This window comes from Lygodium microphyllum, chromosome 5 (genome assembly GCF_053477565.2).
Source record: "Lygodium microphyllum isolate KBCC chromosome 5, Lygodium_microphyllum_v1.1.10, whole genome shotgun sequence".
Classification (NCBI taxonomy): Eukaryota; Viridiplantae; Streptophyta; class Polypodiopsida; order Schizaeales; family Lygodiaceae; genus Lygodium; species Lygodium microphyllum.
This window is the reverse complement of record NC_141139.1, coordinates 100,022,831-100,045,704: the sequence shown is the minus strand read 5'-3', so window position 1 is coordinate 100,045,704 and position 22,874 is coordinate 100,022,831. Positions and strand designations below refer to the sequence as shown.

General features: G+C 44.3%; 1 protein-coding gene across 1 annotated transcript in view; it reads left to right on the top strand.

Moving 5' to 3' along the window:
* Positions 1-8,088: 8,088 nt before the first annotated feature.
* The window catches only part of ERMO2 (Sec23/Sec24 protein transport family protein), a 50,264-nt gene continuing 35,478 nt past the window's right edge, over positions 8,089-22,874 (top strand). The window contains exons 1-8 of the mRNA XM_087678204.1: positions 8,089-9,444; positions 9,553-9,691; positions 9,794-9,984; positions 10,056-10,163; positions 10,270-10,473; positions 10,601-10,832; positions 10,923-11,072; positions 11,204-11,360. Coding sequence (XP_087534330.1) covers positions 8,422-9,444; positions 9,553-9,691; positions 9,794-9,984; positions 10,056-10,163; positions 10,270-10,473; positions 10,601-10,832; positions 10,923-11,072; positions 11,204-11,360 — 2,204 coding nt within the window. The 5' untranslated portion in view covers positions 8,089-8,421. The remainder of the gene's footprint in view (positions 9,445-9,552; positions 9,692-9,793; positions 9,985-10,055; positions 10,164-10,269; positions 10,474-10,600; positions 10,833-10,922; positions 11,073-11,203; positions 11,361-22,874) is intronic.

Genomic DNA, 22,874 nt, shown 5'->3' with positions numbered 1-22,874 from the left:
ACTCATCATAGCGTTTTACAAATTTAGCAACATCGTGGAATAGGGTGAGCCACCATAGTTGGGATTGTAGCACCTTACGGGCTGTTGTATCCCACTAAAGTGTCCTCCAACTATTCCACCATGCGCTTCTCTCAATACATCGTGCATCTCATGCTCATACACACATCTACACAACAAACTGTCTTGTCCTAGCCTATAGAGTTGGCCGGTGATCAGCTGATATGGCTGGATCTTCAATATAAGTCTCCTTAGCCTGGCTTTCTCAAAAGGTCTCTCAGGCAGACCGTTTCTCTAGCACTTGAACTACATCATCAGCCCAATATGGTGTCAGATCGGCCCTAAACAAGTCTATTTCACTAGACAGGCCAAAGAGATGAGCGTCCGATAGGTCGTCAGGTATGCCTTGTCCAGCAACTTCTCCTGTGGGTATGCGGGACATGTGATTAGCCATGTAGTGCTACTTTCCCTTACGTACAACCACAGAAAAATCAAATTCCAACAAGAGAAGTAACCATCTAGCTATGCGACCTGTAGCGCACAACTTGTTCACGAGATAAAGCAAGGCTTGATGGTCAACGAAAAAGACAAAGGGGGTGGCCAGCAGATAATGCCTAAATTTCTTTACAGCAAACGCCATGGCTAACCCTTCCCTTTCTGTAGTGGAATAGTTCATCTCCATTTTAGTGAGCTACCTATTAGCAAAACTCACGAGGTAATCTAGGTTATGCTCACCAGGTTGGCATAGAACAACTCCAATAGAAAACTTAGAGGAATCTATGTGTACATGGAATGTTATGCTCCAGTCTGGGGCTCGTAAGATTGGTGCAGTGGTGAAAGCCTTCTTCAACTCTTCATATGCACACTGGCATTCCTCAGTCCACTCGAATACGATCAGCAACTTGTATAATGGTCTAGCAATTAGTGCGTAATTCAGTACAAAGCGTCGATAATATCCCATATGGCCTAAGAAAAACTGAACACCCTTGTAGTTAATGGGTGGTGGTAGATCGACAATGACCCTGACTTTTGAGAAGGCAGTGGCAATGCCATTCCTTGATACTACGTGCCCTAGGATACATCCGTGCTTCACCCAGAACTGGCACTTTAAGGGGTTCAACGAGAGGTTGTATAACCGACACCGTTCAAAGACAGCTCTCAACTTTTCTAAGTGTTCGGCCCAACTAGAGTGTACACATAAGTCGTCTACGAACACCTCTAGCTCACGTCTAAGCATATCCTTAAAGATGGTGCATATTAATCGTTGGAAGGTCGCAGGCGCATTCATTAGCCCAAAGGGCATAACAATGTAGGCGAATACACCCAACTCCGTGGCAGAGGCAGTCTTGTGCCTGTCATCAGGGTGCACCTGCACTTGCTTATAGCCAGAGAAGCCATCTAGGAAGCTGTAGGTTTCTTTGCCTGCTACCCTCTCCAACATGTGCTCGGTATACGGTAAGGGGTAGTTGTCCCTCTTCGTAGCGACATTAACTTTCTTGTAATTCACGCACACTCGAATTTTACCGTTCTTTTTCATAACGATCACTATAGGTGATACCCAATTAGTGTACTTAATCTCATATATAAATCTCGCCTTCATGAGCTTATCGATTTTGTCCTTCACTGCATAGGAGTGTTTGGGATTCGTAGGGTAAGGTCATTGCTTTGTTGGCACCGCATCTGGAACCATTGGGATATTATGGGTCACAACCCTATGATTGACTCCTTTAAGTTCCTCCAAGGACCAGGCAAACACATCGACATACTCTCGTAGGAGAGAAACAAGTTTAGCCTCCTCATCCTTGGTCAAGTCATCAGCAATGAACACAAGTCAAGGCTTCTCGCCTTCCCCTGCCAAGTTGACTTCCTTGACCTTGGCGGGTCCCTCAATTGGCTCACTAGTTTGCCCTTGTCTCTTTGCTTCTAGCAGAATCACCACTCTATCACCCTTCTTAAACTTTGTGAAGCGTTTGGGGAGATCCTGCGGCTTCTTTTGCTTTTCTTCTTCTGAGTCCTTAGTTTGCTTCCTGGCCTCCTCCTTTAGCCGTCTGCGCCTTAGGTGGACTGGCAAGTCCCCTTTGGTGCGTCTGACCTTAGAGGGTTGGGGTATTTTGGGATCACTCTCCATACTGACTTCTTACTCCAAGTTAAACTCACATCCCTCACTTGAGGAAGGAGTTTCGCCAGGGGGTCGTAATTCAATAGGTGTATCCGTCTTAAGCACTTGAACTACCAATGGTTGTGACACTCCTGCCTGCTCGTAATCCATGGCTCCCATGTGCTCCAACGAGGATCTATCGCACTCCATCTGCATGACTCATGTTTCATTCTGGCCTACGCTTTCCCTTCCAGGCCTAGAGTGTGCCTTGATTTGTTCAATTGCTCTCCCTTCAGTGTCATATTCTATTGTGTCTAACTCTTCTTCACTCTCGTCTCCAATAGAGCGGCAGTCCTCGTACTCCTCGTCATTAGAGTCTTGCCCCTGTCACTGCTCGTCATCCCCCAGGCTTTCCTCTCCAATCTCCTTTTCGTCAGTGACTAAAGCTCAATTGTATAACAGGTTAAGATCGTGAATTTTGGTCTATTTCCACTCAAGCTTAGCCAAAAGATCGCTTAGGGGTGTTAGATTGGCAGCCATGTTGCCCTTTAGTTTATCGGTCAGGTACTCTATGATTTCCTGAACCTCAAGCTTGTTGGTGGGGATATGAAATGAGACCATTTTCCCTGGGTCACGTGAGCTTCCTGCCATCATGCAGAGTGGCACGATGGGCTCCCTTGCTGGCATGCTTGGGGATTTAGCAGCTTGCCTATATAGCTCTTCCTCATCTAAGAATGGTAGGTCAACGGCGGTTGCCAAGATGTGCATCCAATCCCGCTCGTCCTCAGGGCAAGGGATGTACTTGGTCAATGACCCATAGGGTTTGCTTGCTTGCGCATCACCTTTTAGCATGGTTGAGATAGCATCAAGGTCGGTTGGGGTAGTTTTCCAGGTATCCATCTCAACCCTTACCGCTTCTGTTCTATTTCCCAAGAAGATGAGATTGTTACCCCAATCTTGAATAACTCTAGCGTTCCTCATCCAGGGTCGGCCTAGCAGTATGTCGTAGTCCACTCCCTTCATGACAATGAAGTTCACAGAAAACTGCACCCCTGTGACCTTCACTGGCCAGTTCTTTAGGACCCCGAATGGTCCGACCTTCATTCCGTTGGCTGATGTGACATTGAACCTAGTTGTTTCCATGGGTGGGTTTCCCCAGGCCTGTAGAACTGCATGGCTCAAGACACTAACACCGGCGCCTATGTCTACGATTCCTTTTCGTGTTACATCCCCTCAGGCTAAGATAGGTAAGACTACATGCATCTCAGTGCCTTCCCAGAAAGCATTACCGTGCAGTGACCTTGGAACTGAGTGTAGCGTTAGGCTTGGGATCTACGTGACTGCGTCCTGCTCTTGCAAGTCAGCGGCAGTATGCTCCTCTTTTCTCTCCACCCAATACTTTAATTATTGCCATAAGAAAAGGTGCTGCCAAAGCAAATCTCCTAAGCTTACGATTATTGGGGTGGTTACTAAAGTGGTGAGGAGGTTGCTGGGTGGTTGCCTTCCTCCTTGGTCAGCACTCTTTGAACATATGTCTTGGTTAGCTTGCTGACATGCTTCTTCCTGGTCTTGCCTTTGTGGCATTTCATGTGGTGTGGGTGCATTCCCCGATTGGGGTCGCGACGATGAAACGGATGTACTCACACTAGAGAGATCTTCAATTTGGTCTTCCAGTATGGGCTCTACGTCCTTAAGGTGTTCTTGAACGTCCTTGACCCACTCCTTGACTTTGGCTATAGCCTCGAGTTGCCGTTTGGGGTGGGGGTATTCCCCTACCTTGACATTCCCTAGTTCTGCTGTCATAGGATATGTATGGGTTCATCTAGGTCTTCTCTTCACTAGGTTCTTCCACATAGTGAATAGGAGCATCACTCGGTGGATAGGTTACATAGGGCCCTAGTGTTCTGGGTATGCCTGTTGGGTTCATCTCTAGCCTAGGAATGGCCGGTCTTGCGTCATTTGGTGCTGGAAGCACCAACTGGCCTCCCCTACCAAAGAGGTTAGGTGGCCTGTTGCCTAAGTATGGAGGGTTGTATTGCTACGCATATGGGAATCTCCTTGGCAATCTGCAATGTAATGCGTCATGACCGAACTTATCGCAGTTCGAGCACGACCTAGATCTAGAATCTTAGCACTCGGCTGGGAGGTGGTTACCACCACAGTGTATACACTGCACATGCGAGCGCACATGCTTCCTCATTTGGTCTTGCAATCGTGCAAGCTCCATTCTCATCTCAGCCAGCTCATGGCCTTGGTCAACACTCTTTCCCTTATCACATATGCTAGAGTTCTCTCTCTCCCCTGAAATTGTTGACTGCTTTGGAGCTCTCTGACTTGCACCGTCCCGACTGGTGTTCCTCGTGTTTCGCTCCCTAAGCTGATCGTCCACCCTTATTGCCTCTTCAAAGACTCTAGCTAACACGTATCGGTGTAGAGTGGAGTTACTAGCCAAAGCTTTATAGAGTTCCTCGCTTCGAATTCCATTTATAAATGCGGTAGATACCGCCTTCTCGTTAGGTCACTCATTTGCAGGGATCCGCTTGAAGAGGCTACGCACATGTGTGACATAGTCCCTTACGTCTTCCTTTTCCCTCTGACTGACATTCATCAATAGGACAATGAGATTGTCAGAGTACCATGCCTCATAGAATCTCTTGATAAAGAGGTCCTTAAGACGGGCAAAGTTCGTGTGCTCAGCTGCATCTAGACTAGTGTACCAAATTATCCCCTTATCACCTAAGCACAGACCGAAAGCTTGAGAGCGTTGTGCAAGGTCCGTGAGACCATTTGCTTCGCAAACTTGTTCAAGTTGCTCCACAAAGCTATATGGGTCATTGCTAGGTTCATACTTGTCTAGCTGCTTTGCTACAATAGGGATTCTAGATTGCCCCTTTGCCCCTTGCATGACCCCTAATCCCGAGAGTAATGCGGTGGCTAAGGCTGTTGCGCTCTGCTCAGCGGACGTATTGTCCATGAGCCGCTTAGCTACGAGCTCACTCAACGATAAGTTAGCCTCTACTGCTCGTTCTCTCTCTACATTTGGCCCTACTTTGGCTGCACTAGCTAAGGCTAGCATACGCGGGCCTCGTATATGTCTATATCTTGTTGGAGTTTCCTAGTCTTCTGCTCGTGGTTATAGGCAATTATGCTCTCTAGCGCTTTTCTATCCGCCTTTCTTTTCTCTTCTAGGCTTGCTACCACTTCCTCTACTGGTCTGCCCTGAACTACCGTCCTAGTCAACAAGTCGTACTCATTGACTAACTCCTGCACTAAGACTGGGAATTCTCCCAAGTCCAGTCGGTCCTCTCCTTGTCCGCCTCGTGATCCTGACATTGCTCCCACTTCCAGCTCCACAAGGTCGTCAATCAATTTGAGTAGCTTCGGCAACGTCCGATCCTCTATGTTGTCGCCTTCTGGATCTTTGTGTCCTCTTAAGGTCCTACTGATGGGGCTCTCAGACACCCAACTATGTTTTGGGATCTTCTCCTAATAGTGGATTCCTTGATATTATTATATCTCCTAATGAGTTCCTTGTTATTGAAAGCAGTTGTCAATCTTATTCACACGTTGTGCTTCGTGTTTTCTAGTGTTCAGTGCGAAAACAAGCTTCTTCTTTTCTTGCAGTGCACCTTTGGTGATAAAATCAAAAGTGAGGTGCAAATGCAGGAAGTGCTCAATGCAAACTCCACTCTTCCCCTCACGTTCGTAGCCTGATATGGCTCTAAGCGTAGGTTCTGGCTGATCTAAGGTCTTACTGGAAGTTCATACTGCATTCTCTATTCTGCTTCTGGGTTGGTTGGTCGGTTACCGAAAGTCAAGTCAAGTTCTAAATTCGGTCCGCTTAGTGTCTAGCTATTTGGGGTGAATCCTCGGTTATCCTGTCTGGTCTCTGGCTTCTAAGGGCTAAATTGGGTTTCTAAGGGGGTCAGAGATGTGAACAGGGTGGCCAGGACTGTTAGCAGGTTAAAAAACCCTCTATTTTAAGTTTTGGTGAAGTGGTCCGATTTTGGGAATCAGACGGGCTGGTCCGATTCTGGGACTCGGATAGGGTGCTCCGATTGTGAAAATCAAACAGTCTGATTTCTAGTTTGGTCCGATTTCCCTAGTCGGACAGGGTGGTCCGGCTGACTCCTGCGATAGGACGAGTAGTCCGATTGTGGCACTAGGACTAATGGTCAGATTTTCACACTAGGAAGAGTGGTCCGATCCTTGCAGGTGGTCCGATTTTGAGACCAGGACACGTGGTCCGATTTTGACACTAGGTCCGATTCTGGGAATTGGATCGGACAGGGTGGTCCGATTCTAGCAGTCGGACGGTCTGACTCCAGAAATTGGGTGGTTCAATTGTGGGAGTCGGACAGGATGGTCCGACTATGCGGACAACGGCCCGCGGGTTGCGTGCGATACCTCAAGCCCAATGCCTACTCCATGGAATCATCCCGTGCCTTCCAAATAGGTGCAAAACAATACAAGGAAATGCCAGACAATACTTGGAATCATTGTGACACTTGAATCGATCGACACTCCAAAGATCTCCCTGCAGCTCTCTCTCTCTCTCTCTCTCCCTAGCTCTCAAGTTCACTCTCTTCTCACAAGGCAGAATGTCAAATGTGGTCTTTCCTGGTTCCCTGGGCCTCTTATTGCCCCATCCCAGCCTGCTGTAACCTCAGAAGCTAATCCCTCACACTCTTCCAGCCAGAAATCTGAATCTGTGTCCCTATTTCCCTGTTTCCAGCAGTAGCAGAACCCTTTCTGTTTTCCTTCTTTTTCCTATCCTAATCTTAACCTAATGCAACAAAATCAAAACCAGAGATGGAGATTGATGGTCCTACTCTAATATTCAACAACAAATCAAAATACTTACTTACTCCAAGGATTAAAACCTCATAAATCTCCTAACTATCTCGAGCACCAGTTCGGGCTGCAAACCCTACTTCTATGCTCGATTCGATGTACGCGGCGCTCAAGGCTCGATTCCGTCTGTCCTAGCAACGGAACCAAAATGGAGGGGAGCTACGAAGCTCTACCCTGAGACCTACGGACCGCTTATTAATCAAGCGTTTCGAGCCGAGAGACCATGGCTACCTCTCACATAGCCGACGCGCAATGCCTACCTTACAGGTGTAGTGAGCTTACCTTGATGCTCGATAGAATTCCCTCCTCTCTCTGGCACTCCGGTAGCTCCACGATCCTTGCGGCAAGCTCAAGCAAGCTCCGTCAAGCTCCATCCTCCATAGCCGCGCGAGAAAAGAGAAGAGAAGAGAAGAAGAAGAGAGAAGATGGGGAGCTTCTTCTCCACGATCCCCCACTCTCACACACTCACTCCCTCACTCCCTCACACTCCCTCAATCCCTCACTCAAGCACAAGCAAGAAGGCAAGAAACAAGAGAAGAAGAAGAAGAAGCTTTGGCCACACACAAGAATAAGCTTCTCATTCCCTTTTGAATTTTATATACATGCCCTATCTTTTGGGCGATCATCCCCACTTTTTACATGGCCGGCCATTAGCCTAGGCCCTCTTTTCCTATTTTCCACCGTTCTAACTTATCCCATTCCCAACTAGTGCATACAATTTGCACAGGAGTGAGCCTTGCACTCTTTTACAAGGATTTGGGAGCTCTTTCACAATTAATGGTGCGCTTTTACTCTTTTCTTTTCTTGAGGCGACATTGAGGCCTTCTGGAGAGGTCGTCATTCAAAATTTTCAAGGTCTGACTTCCATCCGGGGCGCATTTTCCTTACTTTGTCCTGTGCCCTTTCGATTATCTCCTTCTTCCATTTTCCCACTCCTCCGTGCTACGATAAACACCTGCCTTAGCTTTCGATATATAATGGAGACCCTTATACATGCGTGGTTGATGGCTGCATCATGCAATGGGTTTGGTCTCTCAACACTACCTCCAGCCCTCTTACCCTAGCGGGCTGATAGAATATACAATGAAAATCAAACAAAAGACATAGAACTAATAACAACATGCAATATTTGAAACTTGTCATCACTCAAAGGGGAAGAAAAGGATCATCGCTAAAAGCGTTTCCTCGAGAAAGGAAAAGAATGGGCGGAGGGGGCAGGCTGTGTTGTTGCACAAGAAGGCCAGATCCCAGCAATACGAAAAGCATCGATCCAATCTCCCTCCTCATTGGAAGGGGCACAGAGGAGAAAGAATAAACAGGAAAGAAGAAGGAAGAAGGGATTTTGATGGTTCGGAAATACTAGCCGATCAAAAGGACACACAGTTCGATCAGCTTTCTCGAGTGATCAGCCTCGACAGATCTCAGAGCTCTGTCTACCTGCAGAGGCTGAAGTGGAAGCGGGCAAAAAAAGCATGAAGTCCCCAGATCAGAATCGCCCTGTTTTCCCTTACATGGGTGCAGCTACCCCGCGAGCTCCTGTGATGGCGGGTGCGGGCCCTGCCGCCGCCCCACCCCCTGGACAGATTTATCAACGCATGCCTCCCCCCCCACCATTCTCACAACCTCCTGGAAGTGCCCCTCCCTTTGTGCCACCTCCCAATGTAGCAGGGCCGCCCCGGCCGGGGTACCCATCTGCACCACCAACCGCCCCCAGCTCGAACGCCCCTCCGCTCACCCAATCACCCACACCTGGTACGTTCGGCCAACAGCTTGGCCCCAGGTCCAACGTCCCTCCGTTTACCCAGTCACCCTCACCTGGATCACTCGACCAACAACTCGCCCGGCCTGCCAGTCAAACACCAATGCCTGGTTCATATCCTGCTCCTGCTCAGCCAATTGGCACAATCACCCAGCGCGCCCCACCGACTCCACCCACCTTCGGGTTTCCTCAGGTTCCTGCAGCAGTGCCATTTCCGAGCTCAGCTCCAGGCACCCCACTCAAGAGCCAAGGCTACCCGGGTGCAGTGCCTGCTTACAGGCCCGAACAATTCTCGCAGGGTCAGTCTCTTGTTCCTCCTCAATTCAGGCCGCCCACTGTGCAACCTGGCTTGCAGCCTCCGCAATATGCTCAGTATGCTGCCACAGGACAGCCGGGAATGGCAGCTAACTATGCAGATGGTCAATTACAGAGAGGTCCCATTGCCTACCCTGGAGCTACGCCATCTGCAGTCGGAACTATGCAAGGGCTGGTGGAAGAATTTCAGTTTCTGTCCATTGCATCTGTGCCAGGATCGATAGATGCAACAATTGATCCAAACACTTTGCCTCGGCCCTTAGCAGAAGCAGATTGCCCAGCACCGACATCAACAGAAAATTGCCATCCAAGATACCTTCGCTTAACTACAGGCTCACTTCCAAATTCACACTCTTTGGCAGCCAGGTGGCATTTGCCTCTTGGTGCTGTTGTTCATCCCCTTGCAGAGGCTCCCTTAAATGTGAGTCTTTTACTGGAGCTGCTGTTGTCATTGTTTTATCTTAAAACCAATTTATTTGGGAATGCCACCAGGTTTTCAGATCTCAGCAAGTTCTCATTGTATTTGCAGGAGGAGGTGCCTGTTATCAATTTTGGCACGTCTGGGATTGTTCGATGTCGCCGTTGTCGAACTTATGTCAATCCTTATGCTGTCTTTACAGACAATGGAAGACGGTGGCGGTGTAACCTTTGTGGCCTAAATAATGATGGTAAATGCTTTTTAAGATTTCTCTATGACCTTCCACTAGCAGAAGAAGTTGGTTTCAAGCAATGGTGCTGTTTCCTTCGGCTTACTGATTTTGATACTGCAGTTCCATCGGAGTATTACTGTCCGCTTGATCAGAATGGAAGGCGGAAGGATGCTGATGAACGCCCAGAACTATCTCAAGGAAGTGTTGAATTTGTTGCTCCCACCGAATATATGGTGCGGCCTCCAATGCCACCAGTTTATTTCTTTCTCATAGATGTGTCTTCAACTGCAATCAAGACCGGCATGTTGCAGGTAAGGAGGTGAAATCATTTGCAAAATAATAGGCTAGTTTGGGTGGCATTTGACACCGAGGAATGGAACAGATTGCAGTCGACACCATAAGATCATGCTTGGATAAGCTTCCTGGATTTCCCCGGACGCAGATTGGATTTTTGACATTTGATAGCACTTTACACTTCTACAGTCTGAAGGTTAGCTATTTACTGGGCTTGCTTGCTTAGGGTGTACCCTGGAAAAAGCTGCTAAATACCTTTGTGAAGTTTGATATTCTTTACTGAAGCTGTGTTCTTGCACCAGTCTACATTGACACAGCCTCAAATGATGGTGGTGGCGGATCTGGATGATCCATTCTTGCCAATGCCAGATGATCTACTGGTAAACCTTTCTGAATCTCGAGCAGTGGTAGAAACACTGCTGGATAGCCTTCCATCCATGTTCAAGAGCAATACAAATATTGAATCTGCTGTTGGACCAGCATTGCGTGCAGTCTTCATGATTATGGTATGCCACTGCTTTTTGCATTTATTCTTCCTTGTAGACATAGACTCCATGCTGTCAACATGCTACTCTCTGATCTTGGAGAAATGATACTCTGTTGTGATCATTTGGTGTGTAATTTATGCTTTAGAGTCAACTTGGTGGCAAGCTGTTACTCTTCCAAAGTACACTGCCATCCATAGGAGTTGGGCGGCTGAAAATCCGGGGGGATGATCCTCGGGTTTATGGTTCAGAGAAAGAGCCTTCTTTGCGGAATCCAGAGGATCCCTTTTACAAACAAATGGCAGCTGATTTCTCAAAGTATCAAATTGGAGTCAATATTTATGCTTTTCCTGAGAGCTACATTGATTTGGTTTCATTAGGTTTGTCTCTCATGTATTAATGGTTGGAGTTGGATATGGGAGCCCTTGTTATATTGTTTCACCTTCAAAGAACATGTGATGTGATGGCAGGCACACTGGCAAAATATACTGGAGGTCAAGTTTACTATTACCCCTCGTTTCAGCCTCACTTGCAAGGTGAAAAGTTTAGTTATGATCTTGCGAGGGACCTCACTAGGGAGACAGCTTGGGAAGCTGTGATGAGAATTCGGTGTGGGAAAGGTATGAAGCTGGCTTGAGTATTTTCTATTAGAGACCTTTTTTCATGCTCAGCATTGTTGTTTTGATCCATGGATGAGACCTTAAGTAGGAATATGAAAAAAAAATAAAAATTGCAATGCATTCTGTTGCAGGTCTGAGGTTCAATACATTTCATGGACACTTTATGCTGCGAAGTTCAGATCTTATGGCACTTCCCGCAGTTGATTGTGATAAGGCATTTGCAATGCAACTGACCCTAGAAGATACACTTCTAACATCTTCAGTGGTATATTTCCAAGTTGCCTTGCTGTATCCTTTCCCAGGTCCCTGCTTAGTCATCAGATGTCGTATTGATGATTGCCTTTGTATATTTCAAATAAGGTCATGGTGTTAGAGATTCTATGCTGAGAGAAATATAATTGGCCATTTATGGGCGACACCAATTATAAATATGAGTGACATTAGCTTTTCATTTTATGTAGTTGTGATTTGTTGTAAGCTAGGACTCACTAGTCTGCTAAAATATGCAACTCAAAAGAGATGAGAGAATCCAAGGGCCGAAACAATCCTCTACTTCATAGGGAAAAGGGTACCATCAGCAAATCAATGCTGCACTCCAGCCCGCATGAGTGTCATCAAAATATGCCAGGTGTTTTATTGAAGACAGTTCCATGATCAGCCACAAGCACCACTTGTGACGATATCCTAGGCCCCTTCTGAGAATATGCTAGGGTTGCAGAGAAAACACAGTGTGCACAAACATGACTAACACAATGAACTTAGTCGAGAATGCAAATGAAGAGAAAGAGAATGAATGATGAATTTGTCAGAAGTGGGTGCAATGATGGAAGTGTAGAGGGCTGTTGTAATAGACTGCACAACACAAGAAAGAAAAGAGAAAACGCAAGAATAGAGGAACACTGTAAAGAGAGGACTCAAAGATATGCTCAGGAAATGGAATCCATATACCAAACATGAGATAGTCGTTTACAACAGCGAGTCGGAGTCACTAGCTATGCGAGCATTTGCACCAGCTCCCTCTCTCCATCAGGACGTGCTTTGGAAGATTGCAAATGAATAAATCACCGAGGAGGAGGGAACTTGAATAAATAGGCCTAAAATAATGCAAAAAATGCATCAGGTCGATCAGCAATAAAACAATCATAAAATGCTGGTTGGTCAAAAAATAATAATAGAAACCATAAAAATAAGCACTAGAAAAATGCTTATAATAGTCCCCTGTGCCCAGCTCACAAACATAATATAATACAATAATACAACGATAGCATCATTGTCCATACAACAAAGACCATTAGAAGAGGACCATGGATACCCAAGCAGTGGGTGGTCAATCCACCACTAAGGGGGCTCGAATAGAACTTGATATTAATGTCGATTATACTAGTACGTGAAAATGGAGAAGAATCATGGTAGCTTGCAATGTTTGTCAATAATGTTGCACACTAGCATTACATGACCGTCCTGTCAACAATCTTTGAGCATACTTAGATCATAGGTTCCTTACCTTTAGCTAGATTGCCAAAGTGTCCATGTGAGCTTAGAGTAGGAGCCAATCCCACTCTCTATATAAAAACATCCCATCATGAACCCGGATGCCAATCCCAACTTTGGGGATTTCAAAACTTGCCATACCTCCCTTTATGCAGCTTTAGGATTTCAAAACCTGCCATACTTTAGTTGATGCGAAAGAGAAGTCCCTCTTTGGATCCTTTGCACGTGTATACTTGTATAGATGAGGCTTACTTGCCCCACCTCACCACCTTGTCACACTTCCTCTTTGGCACTGGAGAGTCATGAGGGATTACTACATTGCGTGCACTAGAAAGCAGTAGGAGGGGCAGCTAGCCCCCTCTCCTTCTCTGAAGAAGATCACCCCCTCTACACCTTTGCTCTTGCCTTGGCCAGAGGATCCAAGTCGGAGTTGGAGGAGGATGAGGATGACTCGTTGGAAGAGTCCACATCTTGCTCTTTTTTCTTCTTCTTTTTCTTCCGTGAAGTCATCCACTTCTTATAGTCCTTTTGCAAATGTCCCTTCTTACCATAGTGATAGCACTTGGCCTTTGACTTCTTCTTCCTGTTGTCTCTCTCTCAAGTTGCAAATGCCTCATCATGGCCTCCATACCAAGATGAAGGCCTCTCCTATAGTCTCAATGATGCCTCATGCTCAAGTGACATCGAGAAGACGTGTGAAATTGATTGGCGTCAATGATGTTTGGGCCCGCAAAGCATTGGCTACTCCATCAAATTGTGGAGGGAGCCTATAGAGCACGATCCCCACTAAATGAGCCTCTAGAAGGGCAAACTACATGTGTCGTGAAGTTGATCATGTATTTGTTAAATGCGAAGTAAGAAAGATTGGCTGGTATCCTTTAGTTCAAAAATCATTTATTGGAGAGACCATAGAGGGTAATGCCATGTTGTTAATAGTCATGTGTGTCTTGTGTGGTCATCTCTTGCATTTGAGCCTTAGTCCGAGTCAGATGAGGACATTAGGAGCTCTGACATTGTCTTTGTTTGTCATTTTATGTGTGTTTAGACACTTTAGAAGGAGGACGCATTAATGCGTTTCTTTTTGTGCGCTTTTGGCAAATTTTTAGTTGTTTGACCACATTTAGGGTTTGGCCTCTTTTTCGCTTATATATAGGCAGCCTGCCCTCCCACTTTCATTATCCATCATTGATCCTTGGTGATCAGCTAGCCTTCCTCATTCTCTCATCCCCCTACTATCGTCTGGCGTCCACACTAATGCGTAGAGCTGCATGGTGGGGCTGACTGTTGCAACCTTGTACCTTTAGCCATTGCGGTTACATTGTTCCTTCTCTCTCCTACGTTCTCTTTGTCTCCTCTCCATGTTCACTTTCCTCTTTTTGTTGCGCACTCTCACATTGTATCAGAGCCACACGTGGGAGTTGGAGATCTCGAAGAGGAGCGTGCTGTTCATGACAAAACTTGCCAGGCGTTATCCCCATTTGGGTGGCCTATTTCTAGCCCATTTTTAGATTGCATTTACCAAGGCAGATTTGCGTTTTGCTCTTGGGCGGCCTCTACCAAGCTGGGCGGCACCAATATTGCACCTAGGTGGCATCAAACAGCTAGGCGGCCATTCTATTGGCTGGGTGATGCCAAAACAGACCTGCGTTTTCTGCAGACAGCCACGTGTTGCAGAACCATGCCTTGCATTACCTGCGTTTTTTGTGCAGGCAGCCCTTGTATCTTTGCGTTTTGTGCAGGCAAGTCATCAGTCCTCTTGGGCGGCACATTTGCAGGCTTGGGTGGCACTTGTTCTCTGCTAGGCAGCCTGTTTATAGGCGGACGGATTTCTTTCTTTGCTGCATTGTCATATTGGCTGGTCTTTGTTGATTAGAGTGACTTCTTTTTGGTGCTGGGCGGCCTCCATTGCAGGCCCACATTAGGATAGATTTGCGTTTATTGCAGGGACTCAATTTCTAAGCACTCTTGGTCCTTTACCAGTCTTTGAATTGGCTAGACTTGTTTTTCTTTGCATTTATTGCTTACTTTCTCTACCCGGCATTGTGTGTTTTCTTCGGCATTGGATACTCCTCGTCTACCTTATCCCAGTCAGTCTTGCTTTTGTATTGTGGCCCGATGGACCCCGATTATGTGGAGGACACCTCTTATTGGTCACCTTTATTCTAGTGGTAGCATCTTCTTTCTTGAAGGATAGATATGGCCGATGTGTATGCTATGGAGGATCATGTGGTTTAGGATCATTTAGATTGACCACCATCTTGTTACCCTTTCCCGTTATATTCTTTCGGGGCTTCTAGTCTCTAATTGGCATTGATGGCACCTCCTAAGCAAGTGCTAGTCCTACCCTCTCTCTCTGCGTCCGACAAGCTGGATGGGACAAACTGCCCTCTATAGCCATGCCACATGTAGTGTCTCCTTGACGACTGTGACCTTTGGGATTTTGTTACAGTCCCTATACCCCAACCTACCGTGGATTCTCATGATGGTGTGACCGTGGATTTAGTAGCTTTATGGGATTGGTTGAATGCTAGAGCTTGTTCCTCTCTTCTTTTAAGTTGTGTGCTCATATATCTTAGACACATTTGCACCGTTGCAAAGATTTGGAGGAGATTGGTATCTCTTTTCTAGATCCAGACATTTGGGCATCGCTTATCGCTTGAGTTGAAGCTACGATAGCTCTCTATCGTAGATTCCTGTGCAATGAGGGATCACATCCACAGAATGGAGGAGATTTGGGATGAGCTTTCTTTCCTTGGTATAGACATTTCTTTGGAGGACCTAGTTGTGACAGTTCTTTTACATCTTGCGTCATCGACATATGATGTGTTCTACACTAGTCTTCTCATTTCTCGTAGCCAGGAGACTCATACTTGGGAGGAGCTAGTCCCATTGGTGCTTGAGCAGGATGCGCGTCATAGTGAGCTAGATTCTTGTGGAGCCTATGCATATGGCTATGCTTATGCGGTTTTATCTATAGGTATATGATAAGCCAAGCAGAAGAAAGGGAAGAGGAAGAAGTTGGAGTCATATTCAGACTCTAATACAGATTTTTCTATTTATAGAAAGTTTGGGGTATCCAAATTAGGGTTTTGTACGTGGAACACAATAACTCTCTAGGAATGCGTTTTGTTTTAAAATAAGATCGTTTTTTCATTAATTAGGCGTGTTTTGGGATTGTTTAAGTCATGTTAGTGCATTTTTAGCTTAACACCCTCTCTCCAGGCCCAAAACTGAGCTAGGACTAAGGAGAAATAAGCCCTTATATAGTTATTTTCTTTTACCCCAAGGCGTCCCACCCCAAAGCAGCCAAGGCATTAGGCAAAGGGTGCACGTCGACTACCTAGTAATCTATCAAGACTACAGAGGTAATGGTTATCTTACCAAGGGAGCCTAAGTGATCACCCCAAAGAGGCCATGGCGTCGGACCAAGGATGCGCGTCAGCTGCCTAAGGGTCTACCAAGTCTTGCAAAGGTGGATGGAATCAACAATGGACTTTTTTTGTTGTTTTTGTTGTTTTTTTTTTTGAGGGCTTTGGGTTAATTTGTTTACAAGATTTAGCATAGTGAGAGTTCAAATCAATGTTCATTCCATTGAGTCACTGTGCCTCGAAGTATGGGAAATAAGAATGGATAGCCCCACTACCTTTATAAAATAAGCAAAACAATCCCACACACTACTAGGATAAGTGCTTAGGGATTCCTAAGGAGGTGTGTATATGCGCTCCAGTGTTATGGAGAATATGTGGAGAGACAAACACGACGATGAAGTTAGCAAGCAAGACAAGCAAAGCTAGCATGCAAGCGTATGAAAAAACTGCCTTTGGAGACTGGCATATGCAATGCCATGAGTATGGTGGATCTGGAGTTGACCACTCGAAGGGTGATCGTAAATGGCTAGATACGCACAGATGCATGTTTACATGAACAGAATGCCAATGCATGGGTTAATGTAGAGGCAGATGCAAGTATTCATGCTCATGCAGGATGCGATGTAACGATGCCACTTGGACTGTGCCCTCGCATGGGAATTATTCACTTACCCAAGTGCCCTTTAACAATCATGTCATCCTAATAGTGGGGGTGAAGTTACAAAATGTCCATAATAAAAAATAAATAAGTGTTTGAAAGTGAAAAATTGTAAGCATAATCACTATCACTGTCAAGAGAAGGGAATCGCTCCCTCTCAAGCTGAAAGGAGAAGTAAGAGGGAAGCACCCTCTCCTTGTTAGTTTGAAGTAGAGGAGGATGTACTCAAGCCAATTTGCTTCTGCAGAAGGTACTGTAGAATCGGCCTGTTGACCCCCTTGGTCAAAATATCTACAAAATTGTCATTGGACAACACAAACTCTAGGCGAATAGTGTCTAGCTCAACTTGCTCTCTAGTGAAGTGGAAGTGAATCACCACGTGTCATGTTTGAGGGGCGATGATAGGATTGCCCGCAAGGGCAATGATACTCTGGTTGTCATAGTAGATAGCTATAGGCAATGCACAAGGAAATTGAAGTGCGGTTAGCAAGTTCCTTAGATAGAGGGTCTTTGTAGTACCATTGAAGAAAGCCTTATACTCTGCCTCAGCGGTAAAAGCCGCCACCATCTCCTACTTATGGCTAGCCCAAGAGATAGGTGCCATGCCCAAGGTGTAGAGGTAGCAGTCATTGGATTGCTGCATGTCAGGATCTCCCGCTTAGTCAGAATCAGGGTACCCTTGCAAGTATAAACCATGACCATAAGTTAGTCCATAATTATAGGTATATCTTAAATATCCTAATATACAAAGACAAGCAATCCAATGAAACATTCTAGGTGCAGTAAAATACTGACTAAGCAAACTAACTAAGTATGCAAGCTTTGGCCTAGTATGAATCAACTAAAGTAATTTCCCTATGACAGAACGATAGGTATGAGCATCAAAAGACTGACCCAAGGTATCCTTATGTAGATAGATAGTGGGATCAATAGGCGTGACCACTGGGCTGATGTTGTTTCATCAGCTGAAGGGCGTACTTGTGCTGTGATAGAAATATACTTTCCTTAGATCTAACAATCTCCATTCCCTAGAAATAAGATAACAATTGTCATCTTGAAGATAGAGCAAAGTTTTACCTTGATTTTTGCGATAGTAGCAGAATCTGAGCCAGTGAGTATTATATCATCAACATATAGCAGGATATAGTTGACCCCCATACTAGCAGTGTGCATATATAGATTTGGATTATAAGGGATAGAATGGTATCCATGAGTCCGTAAGAACTTGTTCATCTTGTGGTACCAAGACCGTGGTGTTTGCTTTAGTCCATAAAGAGCATTTCGGAAAGGCACTTTTGACGTCCATATGATAGATCGGGCAATTGTGGTGAGTGACAAGCACAACCAACAGATGAAATGATGTCAACCAAGCAGTAGGTGCAAAGGTCTCTACATAGTCAATGTTGTGTCTTTGCTCGAAATCTTGCTCTATAAGGGGAGCCTTGTATTTGTCTAGAGTATCATTAGCCTTTAGCTTGGTCCTAAAAATTCACTTCATCTTGATACTAGACAATTCACCAATGTTTGAGTCCCATTTCAATCAATACTATAGCCTCATGCCACAAAGGGTCCTAGAGAGCCTCTTGCCAACTGTCCGGATCAAAATGTGCAATGTAATTAGTTGTAAACAATGATGCATGGGAAACCTTAGGGGTGAGCTGAGCAAATCTTCTAGGGCCCTCTAGAGTGTAATCCGGTGGAAGAAACCCCGAATCCCACCTGGTCTATTGGTATTAACGAGGCAACGGGTCTTGTTGAGGAGGCCTAGAAGCTGAAGTATTTGTTGTGGAACCGATCTATGACTCACATGAAGCGGCAGTTCCTTCAATTAACACCTGGTCTTTTCACACACACACACACACACACAAAGAGAGACCTCACTGCCTCGCTCAACACTAGATTGGCCTTGAAGACCGGCACCCCTCTCGGTATTTCTTTATCAATTAAAAGATGGAAAGTTACAAAACTGAAATGTTCCAAAATACATAACCTGTGACCAGTTGGTTTTCATCTTTTCTGAGTAAATCCCAGCTGCATAAGGATAGTACAGCATGACCAGAACAACATTCCTTTTAGGAAAGCATTTTTTGTGACCATAGCTCAATAATTCATGTGCAGAATTGCAATTTGCAGAACTCTGTATTTACTGTTTTTACTGTTGAGCATATCTAGAACAACATCTCTTTTAGGAAAGCATTTTCTGTGACCATAACTCAATGGTTCGTGTGCAGAATTGCAGTTTGCAGAACTCTGTATTCACTGTTCTTATTGTTCAGCATATCCAGAACAACATCCCTTTTAGGAAAGAATTTTCTGTAGTTCTTGCATTGGAGAAGCCAATAGCTGCTCCTAAACCTGGACAGTGAGGCTCTTACTTCAGCAGAAGTGCAAAGGAAACACAGAATTGTATCGTCGATGGAATCAGCCCATCATGCAGAGCATTTCCTCTGAGAATAGAGAGAGAGAGTTGACTAGAGGGAGCAAGCTCTACCTCCGTACATGAGTCAGAGACGAAGAAGTGCTCTCCATAGCTGATGTACTTGCAACAATCTGCCCTTTGTTCCTCCAAAACTTCACTCTCAAATCTGCCCCTCATGCCTATTGCGTTTTTTTTCATGCTCTCTCTCTCTCTCTCTCTCTCTCTTTTAGGAATTTGTGCCACATGGCATACATGTAACAATTTTCATGTTTAAATTTTCCAGTCTAAAATTCTCCATGATCGGTGCAAAATTTGACTTTGGTACAGACTAGAGAATTAATCCTCGTGCAAAAACAAAGATAATGATGCAAACAGATTCTGGGGTCCAAAAATAGTAACTCCCTAAATTTTAGGGATGGTGACCCCTGCATTCCTCAAGTTGTTCTGAGCAACTTTTATCATTGCAACCACATCAAAAAGTGTAATGTGGTTCAGTTACAGTGACTTTTGTTCCGTGAGCATTCTCACATGTGCATCTTCTGTCTTGGCTAGGCTCATTGTCCTAAGCACATAGTCCCAAACCACTGTCATTCTATTATTTAGTGCCCATTCAATATGGAACTGGTCCTAAGGCTTAGACAAACCATTAGTCCAATTTGTCCCAATGGTTGCCTCTTCTGGCCATGCAAAGATCCCGGCTTATTCCAAGAGAACATTGGGGGTAAAAAGCAACAACAACTAAAGAAAAGAAAAATAAAATATTTATATAAGTAAATAAGGAAAGCAACTGCAAAAAGTATCACCACCTGGTGACATACCCCCCTCTTCAAAAAAGCAAGCGACCTCGATTGCATGCCACACATGCTAATGGATGACACAGGACGATAACAAGATTCTCCATGTTATTAGTGCCATCTCATGTATCACTTGCTAACAGATGACACGAGGGGATGGTAGGAGTTTCTCCACTACCATCTGTGCCATTGCAAGTTCAAGTCTCACATAGGTGGAGGATCACATCCTGTATCCAACTATGGTTACTAAGAGCGTTTCTAATATACATGTTTCCGGATACAACACAAGGCGATAGCACGTATCCCCGAACTATTAGTGTCACAACATGTATAATCATTCAACTGAAGTGTAACAAATACAGCTTTAAAGCACTGAGATTTCATTCAGTGATACACATGTTAATGCTAAGTGTAAACCATACATTGTGCATTATTCAATGAGATGGAGTATTCAACTGTACAATAGAGAATATACATTGCTTCAAAAAGCATTCTAAGTCACTGTAGATTCCAGTAAGAAAGCTTCTTGGTAAAGTTGCAATAAGTGAGGCGAATCTGCCAATTTAGCCTCTTCCATCCATTTGGCATCCATTGGTGAATAGTAGCTCTTGAACTTCACAAAAAATCTTCTTATAACTCTACCTTTCACTTTCCTATTCTTATGTGCCAGGATTTGCTCAAGAACTAGAATCTCATCTAATTTTTCTACTTTAGGCTATTCTTCTTGAACCATATCTTCTGGCACTTCACCAATAAAAGGCTTCATAGGCTCACATGGAATGCATTATGAATTTTCCAATTCTCTGGCAATTTCAGCCTATATGCCACGTCATTGATCTTCTCTGAGACTTGAAAAGGACCATAGTAATGCATACTCAACTTTGGAAACAAACGTTCCTTGCTCTTCTATTTTCTCAAACGTGCCTTTTCAAAACGCAATAAGACCCAATCATCCTTTTTGAACAAGAGTTTCTGACGATGACTATCAGCAGCTCTTTTATGTTTAGCTTGTGACTTTTCTAAGGCATACTTGACCTTTTTATATGCTTCTTCGCAATCTTTTATATAACAATTTGCTTCAAAAATGTTATCTTTTGTCTGCAAAGGCAGTTTCTTTCCACCTTCGACAATCTCAAAAGGTGCTTTGCCAGTAGATGAGTGCACTATTATTATATGCATACTCAAGCAATGGCAAGTAGTGTTCCCAAAAAGTCTTATGATCTGAAACATAACACTTCAGTAGATCTAAAATAGTTAAATTAGCTTCTTCAGACTGTCCATCAGTTTGTGGATGGAAAGAAGATGAAAATTTCAGCGTAGTGCCCATGTTTTTAGACAATGCTTTCCAAAACAAGCTAGTCAATCTTGGGTCTGTATCAGTCACAATTGATTGTGGCATTCCATGGTACTTGAAGATATTTTGCATAAATATCTTTACCATGTGTTCTGACTTAATCTTTAATAAGCTTCATTTCCAGTGTGACCGGCTTAGTTCGGGAAAGACAAATTATTCCTCACTCTTCGGGGTTATCATTAAAAGCCAGCAACAATTGCCCTATCACTATAACCAGGGAAGTACTTCACTTTGTACGCAAATTTCTTATATTTGCTTTCCAATTCCAGTGTATTGATGGAAGGGAAAGAGGGAGTAATTGAGGGTTCTAGGTCTGGGGACCACTCTATGATAGATCCCCATGAAACGGAGATACAAGAAGAATAGTGGGAAGAATTTTTTGCCACACGAGAACAATTTGATGATCTAATTGCTCGTGTGCAGGCACAGGGGGTTCAAATGGAATTTTTAACTCAAACACTCACCAAAATAAAATCTCAATTAACTTTATTATTAGAAAGGGATAAAAATAAGCTAGAAACCTCGGATATTCCATCTTCATCGAAGGATTTGGATGTGACTATGCGAGATCCTAAAGAACCCTACCACAAGTTAAGGCATAATCCAGTTTTAAAAGATATGAAACCCCCTCAGTTTCACGGGGAGGAAAAAGATAGATATAAAGACACTATCTTTAATTTTCTCCAAAAATGGGAAGATTTGCACAAACTTAAAAATACTCCACCACATCTCCAAGCGCTGGAGGCCAGTTTAACTTTGGGACCAAAGGCGTATAAATGGTGGCGAACTTTAAAGGAGACAAATAAAATACCTGAAACTTGGGCTCATTTTGAATCGGTCTTTTTGAAAGAATTCATTCCTGAAATTGAAATGGAAAGAAATTGGGAAGATTGGGATTATATCAGACAAAAGAAAAGACCCTTGCTGGCATATTTGGAGGAATATCGTGAGATAATCCTCAAATTGGAAGGAATAGATGAATTTCAAAAGACAAGAGGATTCATTAGGGGACTAGATAAGGCCTGTAAAAAGGAAGTGAAAAGGAGTTCACCTAAGACGCTTGAAGAGGCAATTAAATTTGCATTAATCAATGAAGATAGTACGTGTCCAGGTACACTCACTAGTCTCACTGATACGGAGCCCAAGACTAAAGAATTGGAAACCTCAAAATTTGTAAGCAAATTTTAAGGGCAAGAAACAACCTTTTGAAAAGAAACAATATGTAAGGCCAAAGTTAAGTCCAGATGACTTTGATAAGGCCAAAAAAAAAAAGCTGTGTTTCAATTGTCTATCCCCTAACCATGCTGCCTGGAATTGCCCTCAAAGGAAAAAGGGGGAAGATAAAGGAAAGGATAAGGACAAGGGCAAGAGAAAAGAAAAACAAATCCATGTAGTGCAGACCCTAGAATTAAAGGGGCATGAAAAGTATAAATCTTTAGAGGTTTTGCACAAGGATGTACAACACAGGTGTTGTATGTCAACTTCTATGTGGCAGCCTACCTTTGGGTCACATGATTTCGTTAGAGTACATGGATTGATAGCTGGAAAGAGGGTTAGAGTCATGATTGATGACTCTGCTACCCACAATTTCATAAATTATGCATTTATCAAAAAATTGAAACTTCCCCAACAAAAGAGTGAGCATCAATATGTTGTTCGTATGATGCAAGGTCAGGATAATAAAATATGGGATACAATGGTATCCAATTTGGAAATTG